This window comes from Alosa pseudoharengus, unplaced genomic scaffold (assembly GCF_046254945.1).
Source record: "Alosa pseudoharengus isolate Yale_2024_CS ecotype anadromous, Long Island Sound unplaced genomic scaffold, YU_APseudo_1.1 YU_APseudo_1.1_scf_2, whole genome shotgun sequence".
In the NCBI taxonomy this organism is placed as follows: domain Eukaryota; kingdom Metazoa; phylum Chordata; class Actinopteri; order Clupeiformes; family Clupeidae; genus Alosa; species Alosa pseudoharengus.
In genome coordinates, this window is record NW_027468663.1 from 8233622 (window position 1) to 8252895 (window position 19274).

Below are 19274 nucleotides of genomic sequence, written 5' to 3' on the forward strand. Positions count from 1 at the left end.
CTTCCTTCTGACTCATTCTGTCAGTTAAAGCCTGATTTATGCTCTCCTCTTCCTACGAAAATAGATATGTCCATTTCAAACGTTGATCTCTTTAGTCTGTAACGTGCGAAAGACTGATGAAATGAGCATAGACTACGGATGGAAGACTGTCTGTATCCATATCCGTTTTTTAATAAATGAGCCTTTACTGATGAGGATTAATCAATTGTTCTGTGTATTTTTTTTTTTTTTACAGTAATATGTTTATTTTCTCTCCTTTTTTGGGTAGCCTTCAAAAACTGTGTTAATCTTGCATCTGATTGGCTGTAGAGGCTTAATCAGCTTATGGACTTACTTGAGCTCATAGTAGCAGGACAAAATTTGAGAGAACTCCGCTTGAAAGCACCCATTTAAAGGTGCCATGTGTAAGAATTGAGGTAAAAATATCCAAAAAATGAGCTACACGCATCAAAAGAATGAGAAGAAATAAGGGCGATGGTGTCATTAAAAAAATGACAAGGTATAGTGCTGCAGAGATATCAACCTGAATTAGCATGCTAAATTACTAGCCACAGCCCGACAGGTGTCATAATACCAGTTTCGGCCATGGGAGGCGGTATGCGGGCAACATAACTGCCAGCCAAACTGCAATACACGTGTCTCGGTTGTTACTCTAGGGTAGACCAACTCACTTTCTGGAGGTATACTGCCCCATCTTTTATGGAATGTGGAGTATAAAATGATTTTTTGGCAGACATTACACATGGCACCTTTAACAGAGCAGCCCCGTGGATAAAGTTGCCTGACCCTAAATATTATAAGAACTAATATTAGACTCAAATGTGTTTAGTTGGAGGGCACAATGGTCTCTGCATGAAGCAGCTGATGCACTGAAGCTGGCAGAAAACTGGGTCCACAGTTCTGGCCTTTCATACTGTTCCCTCTGCATCTTCTTCACTGAACATTTACATAGAAAAGAACACTCTGAACAATGCATCAACAAAGCAACCAGTGAGAAGATGGTCACATTTTATGCCCTGAAAGAATGCAACCTAAAAGGAAGAACACTTGTAGCTGGAAAGGTTTTAGGGTTTGTGCAATTCATCTACACTTACTGTAGCTATCACTCACACAGGGAAACGTCAGGGCACATTCCTGTGACTAGGAGCAGGTGTGTCTAACCCTCTCCCTAAGGCGAGGAGCTCATATTGGCTACTACGGCCGATATATTGGTTACTGTACAGTTGAAGAGGTCAGCACTGGAGCCATCTGTGAGATATCAGCTCTGAGTGATTTGAGTGGCCTTGGTGTTAGACAGCTCTTCTGGTACAAATACACACACACACAATGGGTGGGCACCAGATGGATAGCAGCTTGTGTGACCATCTCCTCTTTCTCTGTTACATCAGACTCCACAGTCCCCTTAACAAAAAGAGATGTGAGGGTACAACCTGTGCCGCAGGCAGGCTCAGTGTTCGATGGCCACAGGACAGTGGTGTATGGCCACAGGGAATCCATGTGCTGTCCAGACAGGCACAGGGGCAGTAAGTCAGCGCACAGACCTGGGCCCAGTCCAAGTCAGGGCCTGTCCTAATGTCCCTCAGGAAAGTTTCTCACTGCACTACACTGCCAATGAAATCGGGGCTGCCCTTGTTTACATTTGGTCTTTAGGGATTGAACTTATTGACCAAATAAATCCACAGTACTGACCAGCTTCTGGAATGATGTAATATCCCCGTCTATGTAAGAGGACATGTTATCCGAGACTTTTGATGTGGGTGCAGCATCTGGCCAGGCTGTCATAGAGTACAAGTTTGTACAGTATAGTCAACACTGTGCTGGCTGATGTACCCTTGGCTAAGGACATCTGGTTAGCGTGAAAATGCGAATTATGTGCAGGGAATTTGAATGGGGCCAATTTTCCTCAGGCATTGTCTTCTACCCTCACCGTCCTCCGCGGGGATTCTATCTGCTCTTTACCAGCTTGTCAAGTTAATTACGCTGGAAAAAAAAGATCATCAACATCAAAAGGACACCACTTAATGAACTAATGTTGCAAATGGGACTTTTTACCCCCTCCCTCCTACCCTTTCAAAATGTCTTTGTGATGATGACACAGCCAAAAGCTCGCTAATGGACTTTGTTTTGCGTCAGCAAGTGATCTGATCACACATTGTTTTTTTTTCAGTGGACCAACCGTAAAGTTCGCCGTTCTGCCGAGATGACATTAAGTAACCAACTTAAAACACTTGCACTGTAGTTGACATTAAAATGCAGAGTATGACTACATGCAGTGTTATGTCAACGTGTTGAATGGCTGAATTGAAGGACCATTATTCTTCTCACAAGGCTTGTGTCTTCAAATGAATCAACTTAAACTGGCATTCTTCCTCACTGAACGTTACCTTGACATAACATACTAAAGGAACAAATCTGTAGTTCAAACTCATGAGGATTCATTCAAAGACTACTTGATTTGTTTAGATGAGTACACAAATCCACCCCGTGTATCTGAAGTGTTAATGTGCTTAATTGACTTGCTGCATCAGTAATGGGTTCACTGGTTTGTCCTAACTTGGTTTGTTCAGGTCCCAGTCAGAATGCAGAATCGGACTGCATTCTGCCTCTGTGTCTCTACCATTCCCAGTCTTTGGCTGGAAGTGCATCCTCATTGTAGTGGGTTTGATTATTCTAATCTATTCTTTGTTGTAATGTATTCTGAAGTGTTTTTCAACATCTCAGATGAAAATGTATTTTTTTGTTGTTGTTGCATTGCAGCCAGCATCGACTTCCGGCCATCAATGGAAGGCAGTGTGTGCCCTCAGGACTCACTGAAGCAGACCGTGATCCTGCCTCCCAAGAAGTCTGTGGCCTTCACAGGTGACGTTCAGGACACGCCACCTAAGCCCCCGCTGTTCCACAAGCAGCCCCCGGCGCTCCCCCCGAAGCCCTTCTCCCGGCTGCCCAATCACAACACAGGTGAGCTTATCCTTGAGGAGAGGAGGGAGGAGGGGGGTGGGAATTGGCTTGTGAAATGGGGAATTGTTTAACGTGGTGGTGCCCAATCCCTCAACAAGATTTCTGTCATCCCCTGGACAAAGGGAAAGTGGATTCCAGGGTAGTGCCAGCTGGGCTCCTTCAGGAGTGCCTGTCCACAGAGATCTGGGCCGCGGGCCAGTACCAGGGAGAGAAGCTAGGGCCGCTGGGGCAGGGCTTTCTGATTTTAAAGGTCTCCAGGTGAAGGTCCTTGTTAACCCAGCTTGGCCCTGTTGTTTGAATGGCCACATTTGTGAAAAGAACAAAAGAAAATACAAATTTCCGTCCTATTGAAATGGTCAGACTCTTTTCTTAGCATTGTCACATAGTCTTGTTGAAATGAGCTGGTGGAGCAGGTCTCTCTCTCTCTCTCTCTCTCTCTCTCTCTCTCTCTCTCTCTCTCTCTCTCTCTCTCTCTCTCTCTCTCTCTCTCTCTCTCTCTCTCTCTCTCTCTCTCTCTCTCTCTCTCTCCTTTTGGTCTGTGAGATCATGGGGCCTGCAGATGGTCTCTTTCAGATTAGTCTAATTAAATCCCACTTTAGCCAGGTCAGCAGGACTGCCTGTTCCTTTTCTACTACTCTCTCTTACTTGCGCCCTAGCTCATTTCCACTATACTGCTCTCTCTCTCTTTGTCATAAATTATATTATAGGGTGAAATAATACAATATAAAGTTGTCCACACCTATTTTGGCCTTTACATTTTGAATTAATTTACTGCTCTGGTATCCAGTAAATGCATATTAGCTCTATCCAGTAAGTGTACTCTGTATTCTGATGTATTCTGCTTGTTTTTTGGTGACTCCCTTCTCTGCTGTTTAAGAGGTCAGCCTCCATTTATGGATATGACTCAGGCTTGACACACACAGCTAATGTCCTTGCCCCTGCATCAGGAGGCAACCGTGCAAAACATCAGATGGGTGCAGTTTAGAACATCCATCTGGTATGGCAGACATGAAGTTGAAGCAGTTCAATGATGTGTCTGTACTTATATATAGGAGCTATTGCTGTTTAATTGCTTGTAGATCTCTGTTTACTCAGATGAAACTGATATATTCAGACTTCTCGTAGATTATAGTGATTTACCTATTTTCAAACAATTTTTCAAATTTTCTGCAACACTCTCAAATGTATCCTAAAACTGTGTGTGTGTGTGCACTGACGCCGGCTGTTGGCGCAGTGAGGACATGCTTTCTCCCGGCAGACTGGCACCATGCCAGCGGGCTCTGATCCGTAGATTAGCCGGGCATAATGAATCCGGTTAGGTCAGTAGATCTTGGGAGCGGATGGGCACACGTGTGGCTCCCCGGCCCGTCGCCCTGTGGGCTGCTTGCAGGGCCAGTGGCCTCTCCCCAACTTGACGCCTGTGTCGCCTGCCCTTCCATCATGCTTAGCCCGTCTTGGCCGATCATGAGACACCTTGGCAGATATGACAAGCGGCCTAGCTGCACATGAGGTCCGCTGGCTTTGGACGTTCTTATGTTTAGCTCTGATAAGTGTAGTAGTGTTGTGTGTGCTTATACCCCCCCTTTGAGTGTGCTTCAGAAAGTTTTACAAACTGACTACCATACCAACATCCATTGAGGCAACAAATCTTAAAAATATATACATAAAAAATATTATTATTACTATTGTTATAGTGTACATTTTTAATTTATGTTAAAATAAGAGCAGTTAAAACAGTACGGGCAAATTTGACCGCGAACAGTAAATTAAGGTAGCAACGAACAGTGTTTAAAGGTTAATGGATTTATCTGACTGTTTAATTTATCTGACCGTGCTTGTCCATCTGTCCCATTTGCTGCCCTGCTCCAGACTCTTGCCACCCCTCGAAGATGTCCTGTATGGTGGGCAAGCTCTCTCCTCCTCTACCTCCCAAAAAGGTGATGATCTGCGTCCCTCCTGGAGGACTGGACTCTTCCTCCTCATCCATGCCCCTCACCACGTTCACCCAGAAATGCCCCCCGCAGGGCCTGTCCCAACACCACGCCACCATGGGCTGCCACCCGCACCAGCACCCATTCTCCGGGCACCCGTACTCGCACCAGCTGCAGTATGGCACCATGCCCGCCGGGCTGCACCCACCCAGTCGCATCATCGAGGAGCTCAACAAGACGCTGGCGTTCACCATGCAGCGGCTAGAGAAGTGAGCAGAAGTGTGTGTGTGTGTGTGTGTGTGTGTGTGTGTGTGTGTGTGTGTGTGTGTGTGTGTGTGTGTGTGTGTGTGTGTGTGTGTGTGTGTGTGTGTGTGTGTGTGTGTGTGTGTGTGTGTGTGTGTGTGTGTGTGTGTGTGTGTGTGTGTGTGTGTGTGTGTGTGTGTGTGTGTGTGTGTGTGTGTGTGTGTGTGTGTGTGTGTGTGTGTGTGTGTGTGTGTGTGTGTGTGTGTGTGTGTGTGTGTGTGTGTGTGTGTGTGTGTGTGTGTGTGTGTGTGTGTGTGCGCGCTTCACTCAAACAATCCCATTAATGCATCATCTTATTTGCACTAAATCAGTGGGAAGGAATTGTCCTCTATATTGGCTGATGACAGTCTGGGGAAATCGAACCATAGTCTTCTCTTCACTCACACCCTCCTAAAGATCGGAGTCAGCAACCCTGTAGCTCTTGTTTTGGTGGTGGCAGCAATCATTTTTAATGCCTTGCGTTCAGACACAGATGTTTGAGGGCATTGGCTATCAGTGTTTGAGTGTCAGGGGAATTGGTATCGCGCGTGTTTATAATGGGCATCCCAGAGCTAGGCACGCTGTCCCGTACTCCACGGCAGAGCACTCCCTGAGCCGTAATGGGGTCAGGCTTGTGAGGAGGACGTGACCTAGCTTCCTGCACCCCTCCATGGGAACGGCCAGCCCACTTCAGCTGAGCGGCGTATGAAGGTGAGGCGCATGCAACCAGGGCCACTCCTAGGATAGGTGTGAGATTGCCGATGGAGGCGTGTGTGGAACACATCTGGCTTAATCTCATAGCAAACCTCTTTGGCACAGTCCCATTGAGTAGGATGAATGTCTTCCTTACTAGATGACATACTTACACCACCTGGGTCCAACCCCACAAAGCCCTATCCCTCACACACAGCTTGTGAGTCATCAGGTGTGTGTGTGTGTGTGTGTGTGTGTGTGTGGAACCGCCTTAAAAGATAATTTCACATATCATCAAATGTCAGTAATTGTTCTCCGTCACTGGCAATTGCTCTGAAATCATATTAAAGACAAATTTCCCATGACTATGTAGACTGGACAGGTGTGGAACACTTAAACAGTGTGTTTGCTAGATAGTGGTAATGTGTCTTCATAAAGGGAACTGAATGTATTGTATGTTTAGTGTTATGCTAGAGAGCAAGCAGATTTGGTGGATCCTGCACTCTGTTATGGGTTATGTAAATAATATTGCATGGATTCCAGTTGCTGCTACTGGAAGAAACTGGAATCCATGCATTTCCACTGAATTATTTTTAGAATCTGATCCCTTATCATACCTGTTCATTCTTACTCGTCGCTCGACTTATCGTGACTAAATTCAAGATGGCTGCAAACGCTAAACTTCGTGAAGATACTGTCTGTATAAATCGTCTTGTAAGTAAACTACCAGTGCTTTTTCAAAGTTCTCAATGTCTCGTTTTAAATGTCAGGGCCCTCGGAAGTCTACCAATGAAGTGTGGAGATACATTGAGCCTCGTAAATGGTGTAAAACAGTGATTTATTTGCATGGTTAGCCCGATGCCGAAGCACCACAATTGAAAAAGCTGTTGGTAGCATCGGCTAACTAGCGCCAGATTTTGGTGTGCAGGGGACAAGCCGAGATAGGCTATGAGACATACGTTCACACTCGGTATCATGTTTCAATACACTTTAGGTCAATGTCACACCGGAATTCTCCTTTAATAGCTTCCTGTCTGTTATTGCAAATCTGTGATTTTGACGAGTTTGGTTTAAGAGACCTGGATGTCTTGTGCCTAATCCTGACTAAGATGAATTGCTAGTTGATGCAAATGTCAATCTCTGCCTTCCCCTTCGTAGCTCCGGACTGCACGTCGGTCAGTGCGGTCTGCTGGAAAGCCGGCAGGTACCCACCGTGGTCATCGACTGCGAGGACGACAAGGAAAACATGCCAAACGAGTCAGACTACGAGGACCTGCCCAGCATGTACAAAGACGAGGATGATGAGGACGACGATGAAGAAGATGATGATGAGGAAGACGATGACGACGACGACACCCTCTTCACAAGTAAGCCACACTCACCAGTCAACCACTGTTCCCAGATCAGATGAGCCCAGATTCGGAGTTGCCATAACTCCACTTATGACTGTCTGTCCTCCTCTGATCTGGGGCTCAGGCTCCCGGTCATCCACACTGCCCAGACGCCTGTGTGCGTGCGTGTGTGTGTGTGTGTGTTGAGAGGAAGTTTCCCCTGCCGCTGACGGCCCGGTGCTGTGACGTGTCTCTCGTAGGTTCCCTGGCACGGAAGGTGCTGAGGAAGGACTCACTGGCCATCAAGCTGAGTAACCGGCCGTCCAAGAGGGAGCTGGAGGAGAAGAACATCCTGCCCATGCAGACGGACGAGGAGCGGCTCGAGTCCAGACAGCAGATTGGCACCCGTCTTACGCGGTACGACCACCCTGCCCCCACACGCACATACACACTCTCACTGACACATGTATACACACACACACACTTACACTCTTTCTCTCACTCTTTCTCTCACTCTCTCCCTCACACATGCACATAGACACAGTCTCAATCAAATTGATATTCACATGGACACTAATGCTGGCAAACGAAGTCCACACCCACACAGCTGTGTCATATCAAACAAACACAAAAACACATATTTCTAACACGCCCTCATGCATGTACATATACATGTGTGTACACACACACACACACACACACACACACACACACACACACACACACACACACACAGACAGACAAGACTGAAATAGTCAGATGCTGTGACTTTGTGTGTGACCATCAAGCCAGGTGTTGCTCCTCTTCCAGCAGACACCAGCTGTGTTGAGCGATCAATTGAAATGCTGATACATTAGCATGACTTTCTGTAGTAGCTTTAAGTTCACTTCCAAGATGTGTGTTTCTTTGGGCATTCATTTTGACTGTTCAGGGAGAATTTAGTGTCACGCTCTGTTTGGTTTGATTGAATTGGGTTTGCCAGCCAAATGTTTGTGAGAGAGGGTGGCTGTGATTTTATTTAGCTGTAGCTTCTAATCCTGTTAGCACTTGCTATGTCAAGCTCCTTCACATACAGTGCACCATTCTGAATTAAGGTCGAAGAATTCCTGAGTGCGATGTTGCTTGTGGTACACACATAGACACACAGACTCACACTAAATGCCAACCAACCCAACAAACAAACAAGCCAAACATTCCTTCCTGTCTATTGTGCCCACACTTGATGGGTGAGGAGGTGGAGACCCACCAAGTGTGGGCACAATAGACAAAAATTGTTGCCCACCAGCTGAACTACCCGGCAGCAGCAGCAGAAGTTGGTGGATGTTGGGGGCTGCCTGCCTGTAGCTAAGATGCTGCTGAGTGTATCCAGTGTGTGATAATGGCGCCAGAGAACTGAGCCTCCTCATGGCTTAGATCTCCCCCAGTAAGCTGACAGGCTTTGATGTCTCCATTCAGCATGCGCGTCACTCACTTTCTCTGTGTCCTGGCTGAATTAGCCATGCCGACGGCCGAGATGACTGCCGCAACTAAGCGTCAGCCTGAGAGACACACACACACACACACACACACACACACACACACACAAACAGAGCCATAGGCACGAGCAGCAAAGAGCGGTACCCAAAACCTAACTGACCTAGTTTCCAGAATGGTGCAGCAGATCCCTCCCACTCGTTCGGCTTTCTTTCTTTCTTGCTCTCTTTCTGTTTTTACCTCCTGCACTCGTTTCCTGTCTCATACAAGGATAATAGTTGTCCGTTTAGTTTAGTCAATTCAAAGCTACTGTAGTACTTTCATAGAGCTGAATCATTCTATGAGCACATGTATTCTAAAGGTGTCTGCCGCCCCTAAAGACCGCAGTGTCTTTTTGTTAAGATCGTATCACCTCATTGAATTAATTTTGTTTTGTAATTATGTTATGTACTTTATGTGGTTTGCTACGTCAGTCCTTTTTGATTTTATCATTGTATGCATTTGTGGAGGAGATCCCAGGGTTTATGCTTTGGACTGAAAACGAGGGAAGACGTGAGGGCAAAGATGGATGTCTTTCTCCACACAAGCCCATTGCTTTGGCCAAATTTGAACCAGACATACCATGCGTAAAAATATATTAAATCATATCCATTTTGGTGGGATCAAAATGTGATGTTCCAAGTGTGTGGTTGAAAAACAGATCCCCCACATGTCCACATAGTAGATTTGTCTGCCTGTGGCACTCTTTATAAAGACCAGGCTGAGTCTGTCCATCTCTCATTCTTACTTTCTTGTTGAGTACCTTTTAGGGGGTGCACTTTAAAATGCAGGCTGCTAAGCTTCCTTACCCAGCATTAAGGAGTCTGACCCCTCTAGGTGAGATTGCAGTGGTTTGATAAGCTGCCATTGTCCCGCTTTTGTGCATCAAAAGCACATTTACGTTCATTGTCCCTTTCCTCAGTCGGAGGACAAGACAAATTGTTCAAATGATAATAAAAAAAGCCGCCTTGTGTAACTCCTGTCCTTTTATGTAACATCATTACGGCCCAGCACACCCTGGCTGAAAAGTCTTTGTGCGCCAGGAAATGCATTGTGTAATGACCAGTGAGAATGACGAGGTTTGAGATGGACTGGCAGAAGCGCACGCTCAGCCCGAGTGAGTGAGCGAGTGAGCCAGCAGGTCAGCAGAGGGCTCAATCCGCTGAGATCAGCTGGACGGGTCCGAGATGGCGGTGACGTGTCTGGCGTGGCGTGATGTGATGTGCTATGATGTGGTGTCTTTGGTGCGTTTGGATGGAGCTGGGCCTGGAGCAGAGGAGACTCGGGGACATTCAGCTGACGGGGCAGAACAAGGCTGGGCTGGGCTGGGCGATCTCGGGCTCAGACCCTGACCTGCTCTCAGTGCGCTAGAGGGTTTGTTTTTGATACCAGAACCTTTATTCACCCCCCCCCCCCCCAACATATGATGAGTCTCAACAATTTGCCTTGCACTCTTTTTTTTCTTTTTTTTTTTTCTTGCTGTCTTTGTGCCGTTTTCTCTTCCTTATAGCCTTTTTGTCTTTCAGTTTCGGTTTTGTCTTATTTCTTTGTTCTCCTCCGTCTCTCTCTTTTTCTCTCACTGTCTTTGTGCTTGCTTTCACTCCCCATTGCTGCCTGCAATTAGTTCCTCAAAGCCCTTTCTCATGTCTTGTCGGTTGCGGAGGAACCAGTGCAGAGGGTCTTCCTCCAATGACTGCACAAAGACGTACTGACAGCCTGTACAATTTGTCCAATAACCAATTTTTCAGACACACAGACACACAGACACACAGACACACAGACACACAGACACACAGACACACAGACACACAGACACACAGACACACAGACACTTTAATGAAGCTAGGATCAGATTGTCCTTACTCTCCATGCCTCTCAATGGACTGCAGAAGCTTGGATGGACTGCAGAAGAATGGATTTTGCCGAAGCTTCAATCTTCAACTGTCACCCCTTGTCTGTCTGTGTCACTTAGATAACAGCACTTGGTTCAGAGCCAAGTCTGAGAACAAGCGTCAGGAGCGGGCAATAAATATGGGACAACAGAATCTTTTGTCATTCAAGGAAAAACACCTAAACAATATCCACATGCTTGTTTGTACAGCAAAAAGTAAAAAAGGTGATGTTGCGGTTGTCCATTTCACGTGTGTGTGTGTGTGTGTGTCTGTGTGTGTGCTACAGTAGGTTTGATTGTTGTTTTGATTTGTGCTTTTGCAGGAGGTTGAGTCAGAGGCCCACTGCAGAGGAGCTGGAGCAGAGAAACATTCTTAAGCGTGAGTGTTCAGTGTACATTGTGTATATATACCATAACTAAGAGCGCTTTCATACCCGGATCGTTGAATCGAACGTGGAGCGTTTCCCCCAAAGATCGGTTTGCTTAGGTATATGTGAAAGCGGCAATCGCTCTCTGTTTCCGAACAAAACAAACCAGGAAGAGGTGATCTCGGCTCGTTTCCAATCGAACTCTAGAGCGGTTCGTTTTTTTAATTCGGGAAACAAAATAGGTATGAAAGCGCCCTAACACAAACACATGCACAAATACACACAGAAATGTTGTCAACTTAAAACTCTTGGCAGATGAAAGGGTTCTGGGTTAGGTAGTTAGCAAGCATCTCTCTCCCTTTGGTGTTTGGGAGGTGAGTGAGTGTGGCTCATTAGAAGAGGAGGATCCGTCAGGGCCACAGAAGGAGGTCTGGCTGCAGAAGGCGGCGATGCCAGAATGAATCAGGATGCAGTGCCAGACAGCCACAGACACACTCTCAGGCAGTCTCATCCCACTCAGCGCACAAGAAGTTGCTAGGCACCCATGATGAAATGGAAAAGGTTGCCTGTAATAAGTGTTTTAACACACACACACACATACACTATGCACATATATGTATGTGTGCACTAGTGGTTGAAAGTAACAAGTAGAATGGTATAGTACATAATACAACATAAGTTATTTGAATATGGATATGGGTAATGTAGATTAAACCAGTGGTATCTAAACTTTTGATTTCTGACATTTTACAAAAGCAGGGTGTTGAGGTATGCCCCACACACACTGGCGATATAGTTGAATCTGTGGTAAAGTAACGCTCCAAGTGGCTGCTTGTTGCTGTTGTGGATCTTCAGTCAGCAGCTAGTATCACCAGGAGTATCAGCGTCAGAATCTCTCCCATGTTGCTGTTATAAACCGCTCTGAGGGCTTATTTAAATGCCATTATGATTGGAATCAGGTCACGTACGGTGTTCTCCTTTTACCACTAGACAGCAGCGGATTACAGATGGGACTTAATATCCTGAGAGTAAAAGAGAACTCCAAAGCCAGTTGTGTGGCTTTAAAAAAGAGGAAGTAGTTTACTTTTAGAACAGTACAATCTGTTCTCTGAGCTTCCTGTGACTGGCCGTGTCATACATATTTCTATGGTCGGTGCACTCTCCTTGGATGGCAAAGATTGGCAGTGGTTTGGACATGTTTTCTAGGAACTTTGTCAGGCTTCATCTTTTGGTTAAAAATCTCCTTTAAAGGCTTGCAATTTGTAGTGGCAAACTGAACTCTAATCCTTCATTATTATAAAAAAAGGAGATGTTCCACAGACCACACGGGAATAGACAGAACTACAGGAGGTTCTCATTAAAACAAATACAGAGTTGTCCTAATGAAGCAGACAGGCAGGTGAGACTGTGACCAGTACGAGGGCTTCCTCATAAAGTGTGAAAATGTGGGACATCATCATTATCGCTGGCGTCGCCATCAGCGCTGTCCAGACCTTGCCTGGCATTCTGCTGTGCGCCCCCGTTCCGATGAGCTGTCCCGGCAGCCACCACTGCCCACTCAACATGTGGGGACTCCTTCCACATCTGACCCCTCTCTCTCTCTCTCTCTCTCTCTCTCACACAGCCCGCAATGAGCTAGAGGAGCTGGAGGAAAAGAGGGAGCTCAAGCGTAGGCTGTCGCGGAAGGTGAGATATGAACCGCTCTCTCCTTCTTATTAACCGCACTTGTGCTCCACTGTCCCAGAGTGCCGTGTGTCATGTGAGGGCCGTTGGTTTTGTTCCTTGCAGCACGTGGGGAGCATACACACTAGACCAGGGGGTTGGGACAAATAAGAAGTAGACCTCTCCCTGATCCACTGTGGCAGCCCGTGTGCAGGGAAGGGATGGAAAATGGTGTACATGTCCCTGACATTATAGCATCCTTCCTGACACGCACACATACACACAGATCCAGGCGTTTGTTATGAACTATTTGGAGAAATGGTGGGAAAGCCTTGTTGACTTGCCACTGAAGTGCACCTAAATGGATTTCAGAAAATACACACACACACTTACTTACTTACTGACTATTTATTTATTTATTTATTTATTTATTTAGAGAAAATCACTTTTGTGTATGAAAAGTGCATGTTGCCAGTTTGGTGAAGCTCCCCTTCCTAGTCCCATTGTTGGAGTTTTAGATGTATAGGTAGCTCACCTCCATGAAGAGTAAAACTTGCTTGAGCCTTCCTGGTGCAGAAAGCTTTCAGGTTTAGGACTGAAGCTCACTGACACAAGTTGGATGAGTGAAGTGTGGTGGACTCCCAGATGTGTGTGTGATCCAGTGCAGCTCACTGGCTTGTTTCTCTCTCCCAGCTGAGCCAGAGGCCCACGGTGGAGGAGCTGAGGCAGGCCAAGATCCTCATCTGCTTCTGCGACTACGTGGAGGTGGCCGACGCCCAGGACTACGACAGACGGGCCGACAAGCCCTGGACACGGCTCACCGCAGCCGATAAGGTGAGCGCTGGGGAGAGGGGACTGACTCGGGCTTGTAGGGCAGGACTGGGTCGAGTAGGGCAGGGCAGGACTGGGTCGGGTAGGGCAGGGCAGGACTGGGTCGGGTAGGACAGGATTGGGTCGGGTAGGGCAGGACAGGATGGGGTCGGGTAGGGAACATGCAAAGGCTCTCTGACCTCTGCCTGGTTAGACATGTTTATCAGCCCTGTTCAGATTTCAGTTTGTAAATCATGAATCCACAGGGAGATTGGAAATGGTGAGATAACGATCAAGTTTGTCGCGTGCCTTCACACATTTCTGCAATAACTAAATGTGTTAACATTATGTAATATCTTCAATTATTGTGAAGAGTGCATGCAGCTTGCATGGAGGGTGGGGGGACGAGCCTAGCCAAACACATCTGTTTTGTTCTTGGTTTATTTTTATTTTTATTTTTTTCGTGTTTCATTACACTAGAGCCTAGGAGCACAGACAAATATAAACACAACTGTATAGCTTAGTCACACATGATCTCCTTCAGGAGCATCCAATGGCATTGGTAGTTGTCCTTTCGCCAGCACGTTGGATTAGCGCCTCACTGAGCACCCCCTCTATGGCGATATAATGTTGCTGACACCCATGATGCGGTTAGTGTATTTTTATTTATTTTTTTCTCCTGATGTGTTAGGATGAGTGCCTCCTTCAATTGCGTCTCAGGCTTTGCTCTCCTCCTCTTTTGTGTGTAGTTTTCCTTCCTTCTCATAGAAAGCATAAACAACGGCAAGTGCTTCAGGCATTTTCAGCTCATTGAGTCGTGGCTCAGATTTTTTTTAACGAGCATATTTGTTTTTGTGCCCCCACCCCCATCCCACCCCGGTCGGTGATGCAGTCAGGGTTTAAGCAGGGACTAGGTCTACTACCCCCAGAGCTGGCCACGTCTGGGGTCAGCACCTGAGACACATGTGGTGTGACGGTGCGTTGCGTAACAGCTGTGTTGCATAAAACCGGAGGAGGAAGTCGGGAAAAGGCGGAGCCCCAGGGCTACAAGGCACTTTGTCCTGCACTACGCTGATGATGTCCTGCTCCTTTCCAGGAGGGGGGGGGGGGGGGGGGGGGCTGGTGTGTTTGGAAATACAGATAATATTATTTTCAAAATCATTGTCTTTTTCCAGTAGGTCTAATACAGTAGTTTTGGTTATCTATAGTACCAGTCAAAAGTGGTACTATAGATAACAATCAATGCATCAATGGATTCATATTTTCATCTTCATTATAATTATTTTAAGAATAATGAAGGTTAATTTTTACTTAGCATTATGCAGTTGCGTAGTAAGCAGAAAGAGTGTAAACAGAGCTACTTTTTTAATATTTTAGATTCTTCGAAATAGATATATTTTGCTCAGCCTCTCAACCAACTTCATGTCATCACCTGGAATGGGTTTCCAACAGTCTTGAAGGAGTTCCCATACGTTTTAATCACATTAGTTACTTTTCTTTCACTTTTCATTTTGTTCAAAAAACATTTAAATTGGCTTTAAAAATGCCAATAGAATGCAAAACTGTCAGGTAGCTAAACAGGGAATAATAAACATAATTATTTCCGAAGGCCTTTGAGTTCTTTGGCTTTTTTCTACTGTGTGCGTGTGTGTGAGATATTTATAGTACCACATACACGTGCAGCTCTACATGTTGAGATATTTTTGGACCATTTAGAGGTTAACAAGGAGGTGCCGTTTCCTTTTGATGTCGTGCTTTAAAACTTAATCCATTCAGCTGCACATAACAGGCCCACTACTCTCAGCATGGGGAAGTAGTGCAGGGTCCATTTGAACTGGTATTTTTGTGTTCCTGCATGGGGTTGGGGGGAGGGGGGTGTTTGAGGAGATGGACCAGGAGAAAGAGAGGAGTCCGACTATTAAATGGAGTATGTCATGAATCATGTAGGTCCAGTGGAGGATGGATGGATGGCCGGCTCTCTGCTCTGCTCTGTAAAGAGTGTGTGCACAGTGGAGTGACTCCATCTTGTGTTGAGTGCTCATCACCTGTCTATAGCTCTACTCTCTCTGACTGAAGTGCTCTGTTGATCTGTTGCAGGCAGCCATAAGAAAAGAACTCAATGACTTCAAGAGTAATGAAATGGAGGTGCATGAATCAAGCCGCCATCTAACCAGGTAAAACCATTTGGAGTTTATGCAGCCCCATTCATAGGGTTTTTGAGTTTTTGTCTTATATTAGAAGTGTGCATGTCCCTCACTCTGCAGACCAGCAAAACAGCACAACAGTTGTTAGTAAGTTCTTATAAGGAATCAGACATACTGTATGACAATATATTAATGCCAGTGGCAATCTATTAATTGCCACTCAGCTCTGTAGAAGGGAGCTGCAGAATTTATGAATTTTAATTTATCATGCCTCTTGAATGTGTCTTTTTCCCTCTGGTCAAACTGATACTGGTGCACTTGCATTGTGTGCAGAATGTATGCATGCATCTAATAATGGTGAGGTCTTGGATATGGTGCTCTGTGTTTGTTTATTTGCGTGTTGCTGAAGCTGCTGTTCTGTAATTTGCTTGCAGGTTTCACAGACCGTAGAACACCACTGTCTTGGGAGCTGTGCCTAGCGGGGTACTACTCTCCTCTCTCTGAGAACCATAAGTGCTGGACGGTTCAAACGGTGCCCGCATCTACAAAAAGGCCATGCGTTTTTTTCAAATGCCTTTGCAGATCCCTGAGACTCGGACGGTACTGTCCACCTTTGTCCATGGAGACTGTTTATCTTTTTTTTTTCACTTATGCCAAGACGAGTCATCCCAGATATGACCACCACCCCCCCCCCCCCCCCCCCCCCCCCCCATACACACACACCCCCATCCCAAACCTGACCCAGCCCATCACGTTTCCCTGGGCTCTCAGGCAGGAGCCTAGGGGGCTGTGGACTGCAGAGGAACTGGGATGGGATCTCATGTGGACACCTGTTCCCTTTTGCTATTGAATGACGCAATGCTGATGGCTCATATTCAACACTTTTTTTTGTTTGTTTGTTTGTTTGTTGTTTTTGTTTTTGTTTTTGTTTTTGTTTTGTTTGATTTGTTTTGTTTTGTCATTCATGTGATTGTCACACTACCCTCAGGGGTGAACACTGAACCCACTTGACCCTGAGATGGTTTGGCTGGGCACGGTCAGTGCAACCATGTGTCCAGACCCTGTACTAGTTTTTGTTGGAGGTCTGGACATCATAGACTCTTGTGCAATATACCTAATTTCATGTGTAATATCAACCTCTGGTGGCCAATGTATGCCATTGCCCATGTAGTCATTTGCTCCCCTCTTTCCTACTGATAATGTGGACATACTCTGCTAACTGTGAATTCTTGAGTGCCAACTCTGCACTCGCTTTTACTTGTATATTGTGTTTATATTAAGGTCTTAATAAGATATTTTAAATAACTTTCTCTGGCATTATTCTGTATGTCTGTATACAAATGGTATTTGTCAGGGGTCATTTAACAAAGCAGAATTGCTCACAGAGTTCTATTTAAGGACTTGTGGAATTTTTATCTCATTATATTTTAAGTTATTATTTTTTTTTAAAGTGGCACTTCTTTTTTCGGCCAGCGGCTGAGGTTTATGGAGGGCGTCACAGATATATCTGTGAAGAACCGCATGAGTCTAAGCAATGCTGGCTATCCAGGGATTTTTTTATTCATATTATCAGTGTTTTATTTTTTTTCTCATTTATAGTGTAAAGAATCCTGCCTAGCACTCAGACCTTTCATGAAATGCAGAGATGCACTGCACTCTACGGCCTGTCATTCATTCTCGATGCTATTAGGAAGAGCAATACTCATTGTATTAGCAAGCATTGCTGTTATCTTTTATCTTTTTGCAACAGACCTTATGGTCAAAAACAGTTTGAAAACATTGGAGGTTTTTTTTGTTTTGTTTTTTGGAAGGGGGGTGGGGGGTAGAGACATTTTTAAATGCTTGCTGTCTCACTGTTCCTTGCATTAGTGTTATTTGCAATATAAACTTTGGATTTGTTTTCCATGTCTAGCAATAGGTTAGGAGAGGAAGAGGATTGTGACTGTAGGTGCAGAGTACACCAATGACACATCCTCTATCCCCTGAACGAAAGCTCATTGATCAGTTAGAGCAGCTAGTTTTAGTAAATTCAATGTTCTCTGCATGGGAAGATGCATAGTGAATCAGGCTCTCATCTGATGCTCAACCCAAAATAATTTTGAATCCAACAACATATGACACCAAATTGAATAGGCTACATTTCTTTTTTTCCTACACCAAAACAAGTCCTGCACAATGAGCTAAACTTGATTGTAGCTTACAAAAATGGTAACCAAATCTTTGAGAAGACCTGATGATTATGAAGCTATCCTTCATTTTTGTGATCAATTGTTCCAAAATCAAAGTGGTTGGGACTTGGGTTTGTTATGACTGTCATTTTGTTGGATTAAGGAATGTGAATTCAGCAATAAATAGTCATTTGTCACATGTACAGAGAATGACTGGACTTTGGTAGTGTTTTTTTCCTACTTCCCATATCTCAACGCCACAGTACATAACAGCAGGGTGTTTACAATTACAACACTTTAAAACAGAAGCATCCAAGTTGCAGCACTTGCCTACATGGTCATGTTTTACTATAGGACCATCATTAAAATAAAGAGCATGCCGGATCATTTAAAAATCATTTCAGCTAAGACACTTTTTTTTTTTTTAATTACCATTTTGCCATCTAGGAAGAAATGGGGTGTAAAGTTCTGACTGAAGGGGCACACATGAGGATTGAGTGGACTCACAATGAGCTACACAGATAATGAAATCACAGTTGATGCTTTTACTTCGAGCAATTTTCAGTCTGGCTAATACGATTCTCAAAAGAGAATGGGTCTGGGGATACTTTGTTCACTTCCTATTTCCAGTGTAACCAAAATCCTTACATTAGTACATTAAACTCTTTCCAAATCTTTTTGGAAGTACAGTATAGCATATGCCTTGTAAATAAAGGTTTTAAATACAGTTCAATCAATTCCAAAATAAGTCAATTTAGCTTAATTAGCACCATAGGCACAGCCAGCAATTGGTTTCGTTCAACAGCGCGCCTACTGTACTTTCCTTTATGTCACTGCAATCACATGATGCGGATATGATTGGTTCCTGGGTTTTCAGTCATTTTGGATTCACTGTTAATTGAAGAATTGTCAGAAGGATCTGCAGAAAAATGCAAATGCACTCAGATATATTTATATGATTTCACCCAGGGTAAAATTTCACCATTTGAGACATTTTGTAGGCTATGCTACACTGAATATTCACTCATCTCTAATTACGAGGGAAAATGATTGAATGCTGACAGGCTTTAGGTTGTTATAGGAATGTACCAATATATCAACCAACATCAGTCTTGTTGACTGATAACTTCAATCGGTATATTTATATGATATTTACCGATGGCAGAGGCTGATGTTAATCTGTTGCATCAATTCTGCACAAGGTATGTTGTGCTGGCTTGGAATACTTGAAAATGGTTGTTTTTTTCCTGAATATTTTGTTTAAGGGTATAAACAACAAGAACTATCTAATAAAACTAAACTAATAAAAAATATCAGTATCGGCATCGTTTATTGGACAAATTGTTATTTTAAACATCAGTATCAACCCAGAATTTCTCAATCGGTGCATCCCTAGCAATAGAAATAAAACACAAATTCGATTCAAAACCATAGGCTGTATTTGGGCTGTCTCTTTCCATTATAGTCAATATAAGCCATGACGGTTATGCAATTGAAACCTTGGAAATGTATTTATGTGTTGCC

The 19274-nt window shown here is 44.7% G+C and overlaps 1 protein-coding gene across 1 annotated transcript in view; it reads left to right on the forward strand.

Moving 5' to 3' along the window:
- Nucleotides 1-16259, forward strand: part of LOC143133726 (phosphatase and actin regulator 1-like) — a 28259-nt gene extending 12000 nt beyond the window's left edge. Inside the window, exons 4-12 of the mRNA XM_076293564.1 lie at nucleotides 2758-2958; nucleotides 4828-5158; nucleotides 7023-7231; nucleotides 7456-7612; nucleotides 10922-10977; nucleotides 12591-12652; nucleotides 13322-13462; nucleotides 15536-15612; nucleotides 16017-16259. Coding sequence (XP_076149679.1) covers nucleotides 2758-2958; nucleotides 4828-5158; nucleotides 7023-7231; nucleotides 7456-7612; nucleotides 10922-10977; nucleotides 12591-12652; nucleotides 13322-13462; nucleotides 15536-15612; nucleotides 16017-16032 — 1250 coding nt within the window. The 3' untranslated portion in view covers nucleotides 16033-16259. The remainder of the gene's footprint in view (nucleotides 1-2757; nucleotides 2959-4827; nucleotides 5159-7022; nucleotides 7232-7455; nucleotides 7613-10921; nucleotides 10978-12590; nucleotides 12653-13321; nucleotides 13463-15535; nucleotides 15613-16016) is intronic.
- The last annotated feature ends 3015 nt before the right edge of the window (nucleotides 16260-19274 follow it).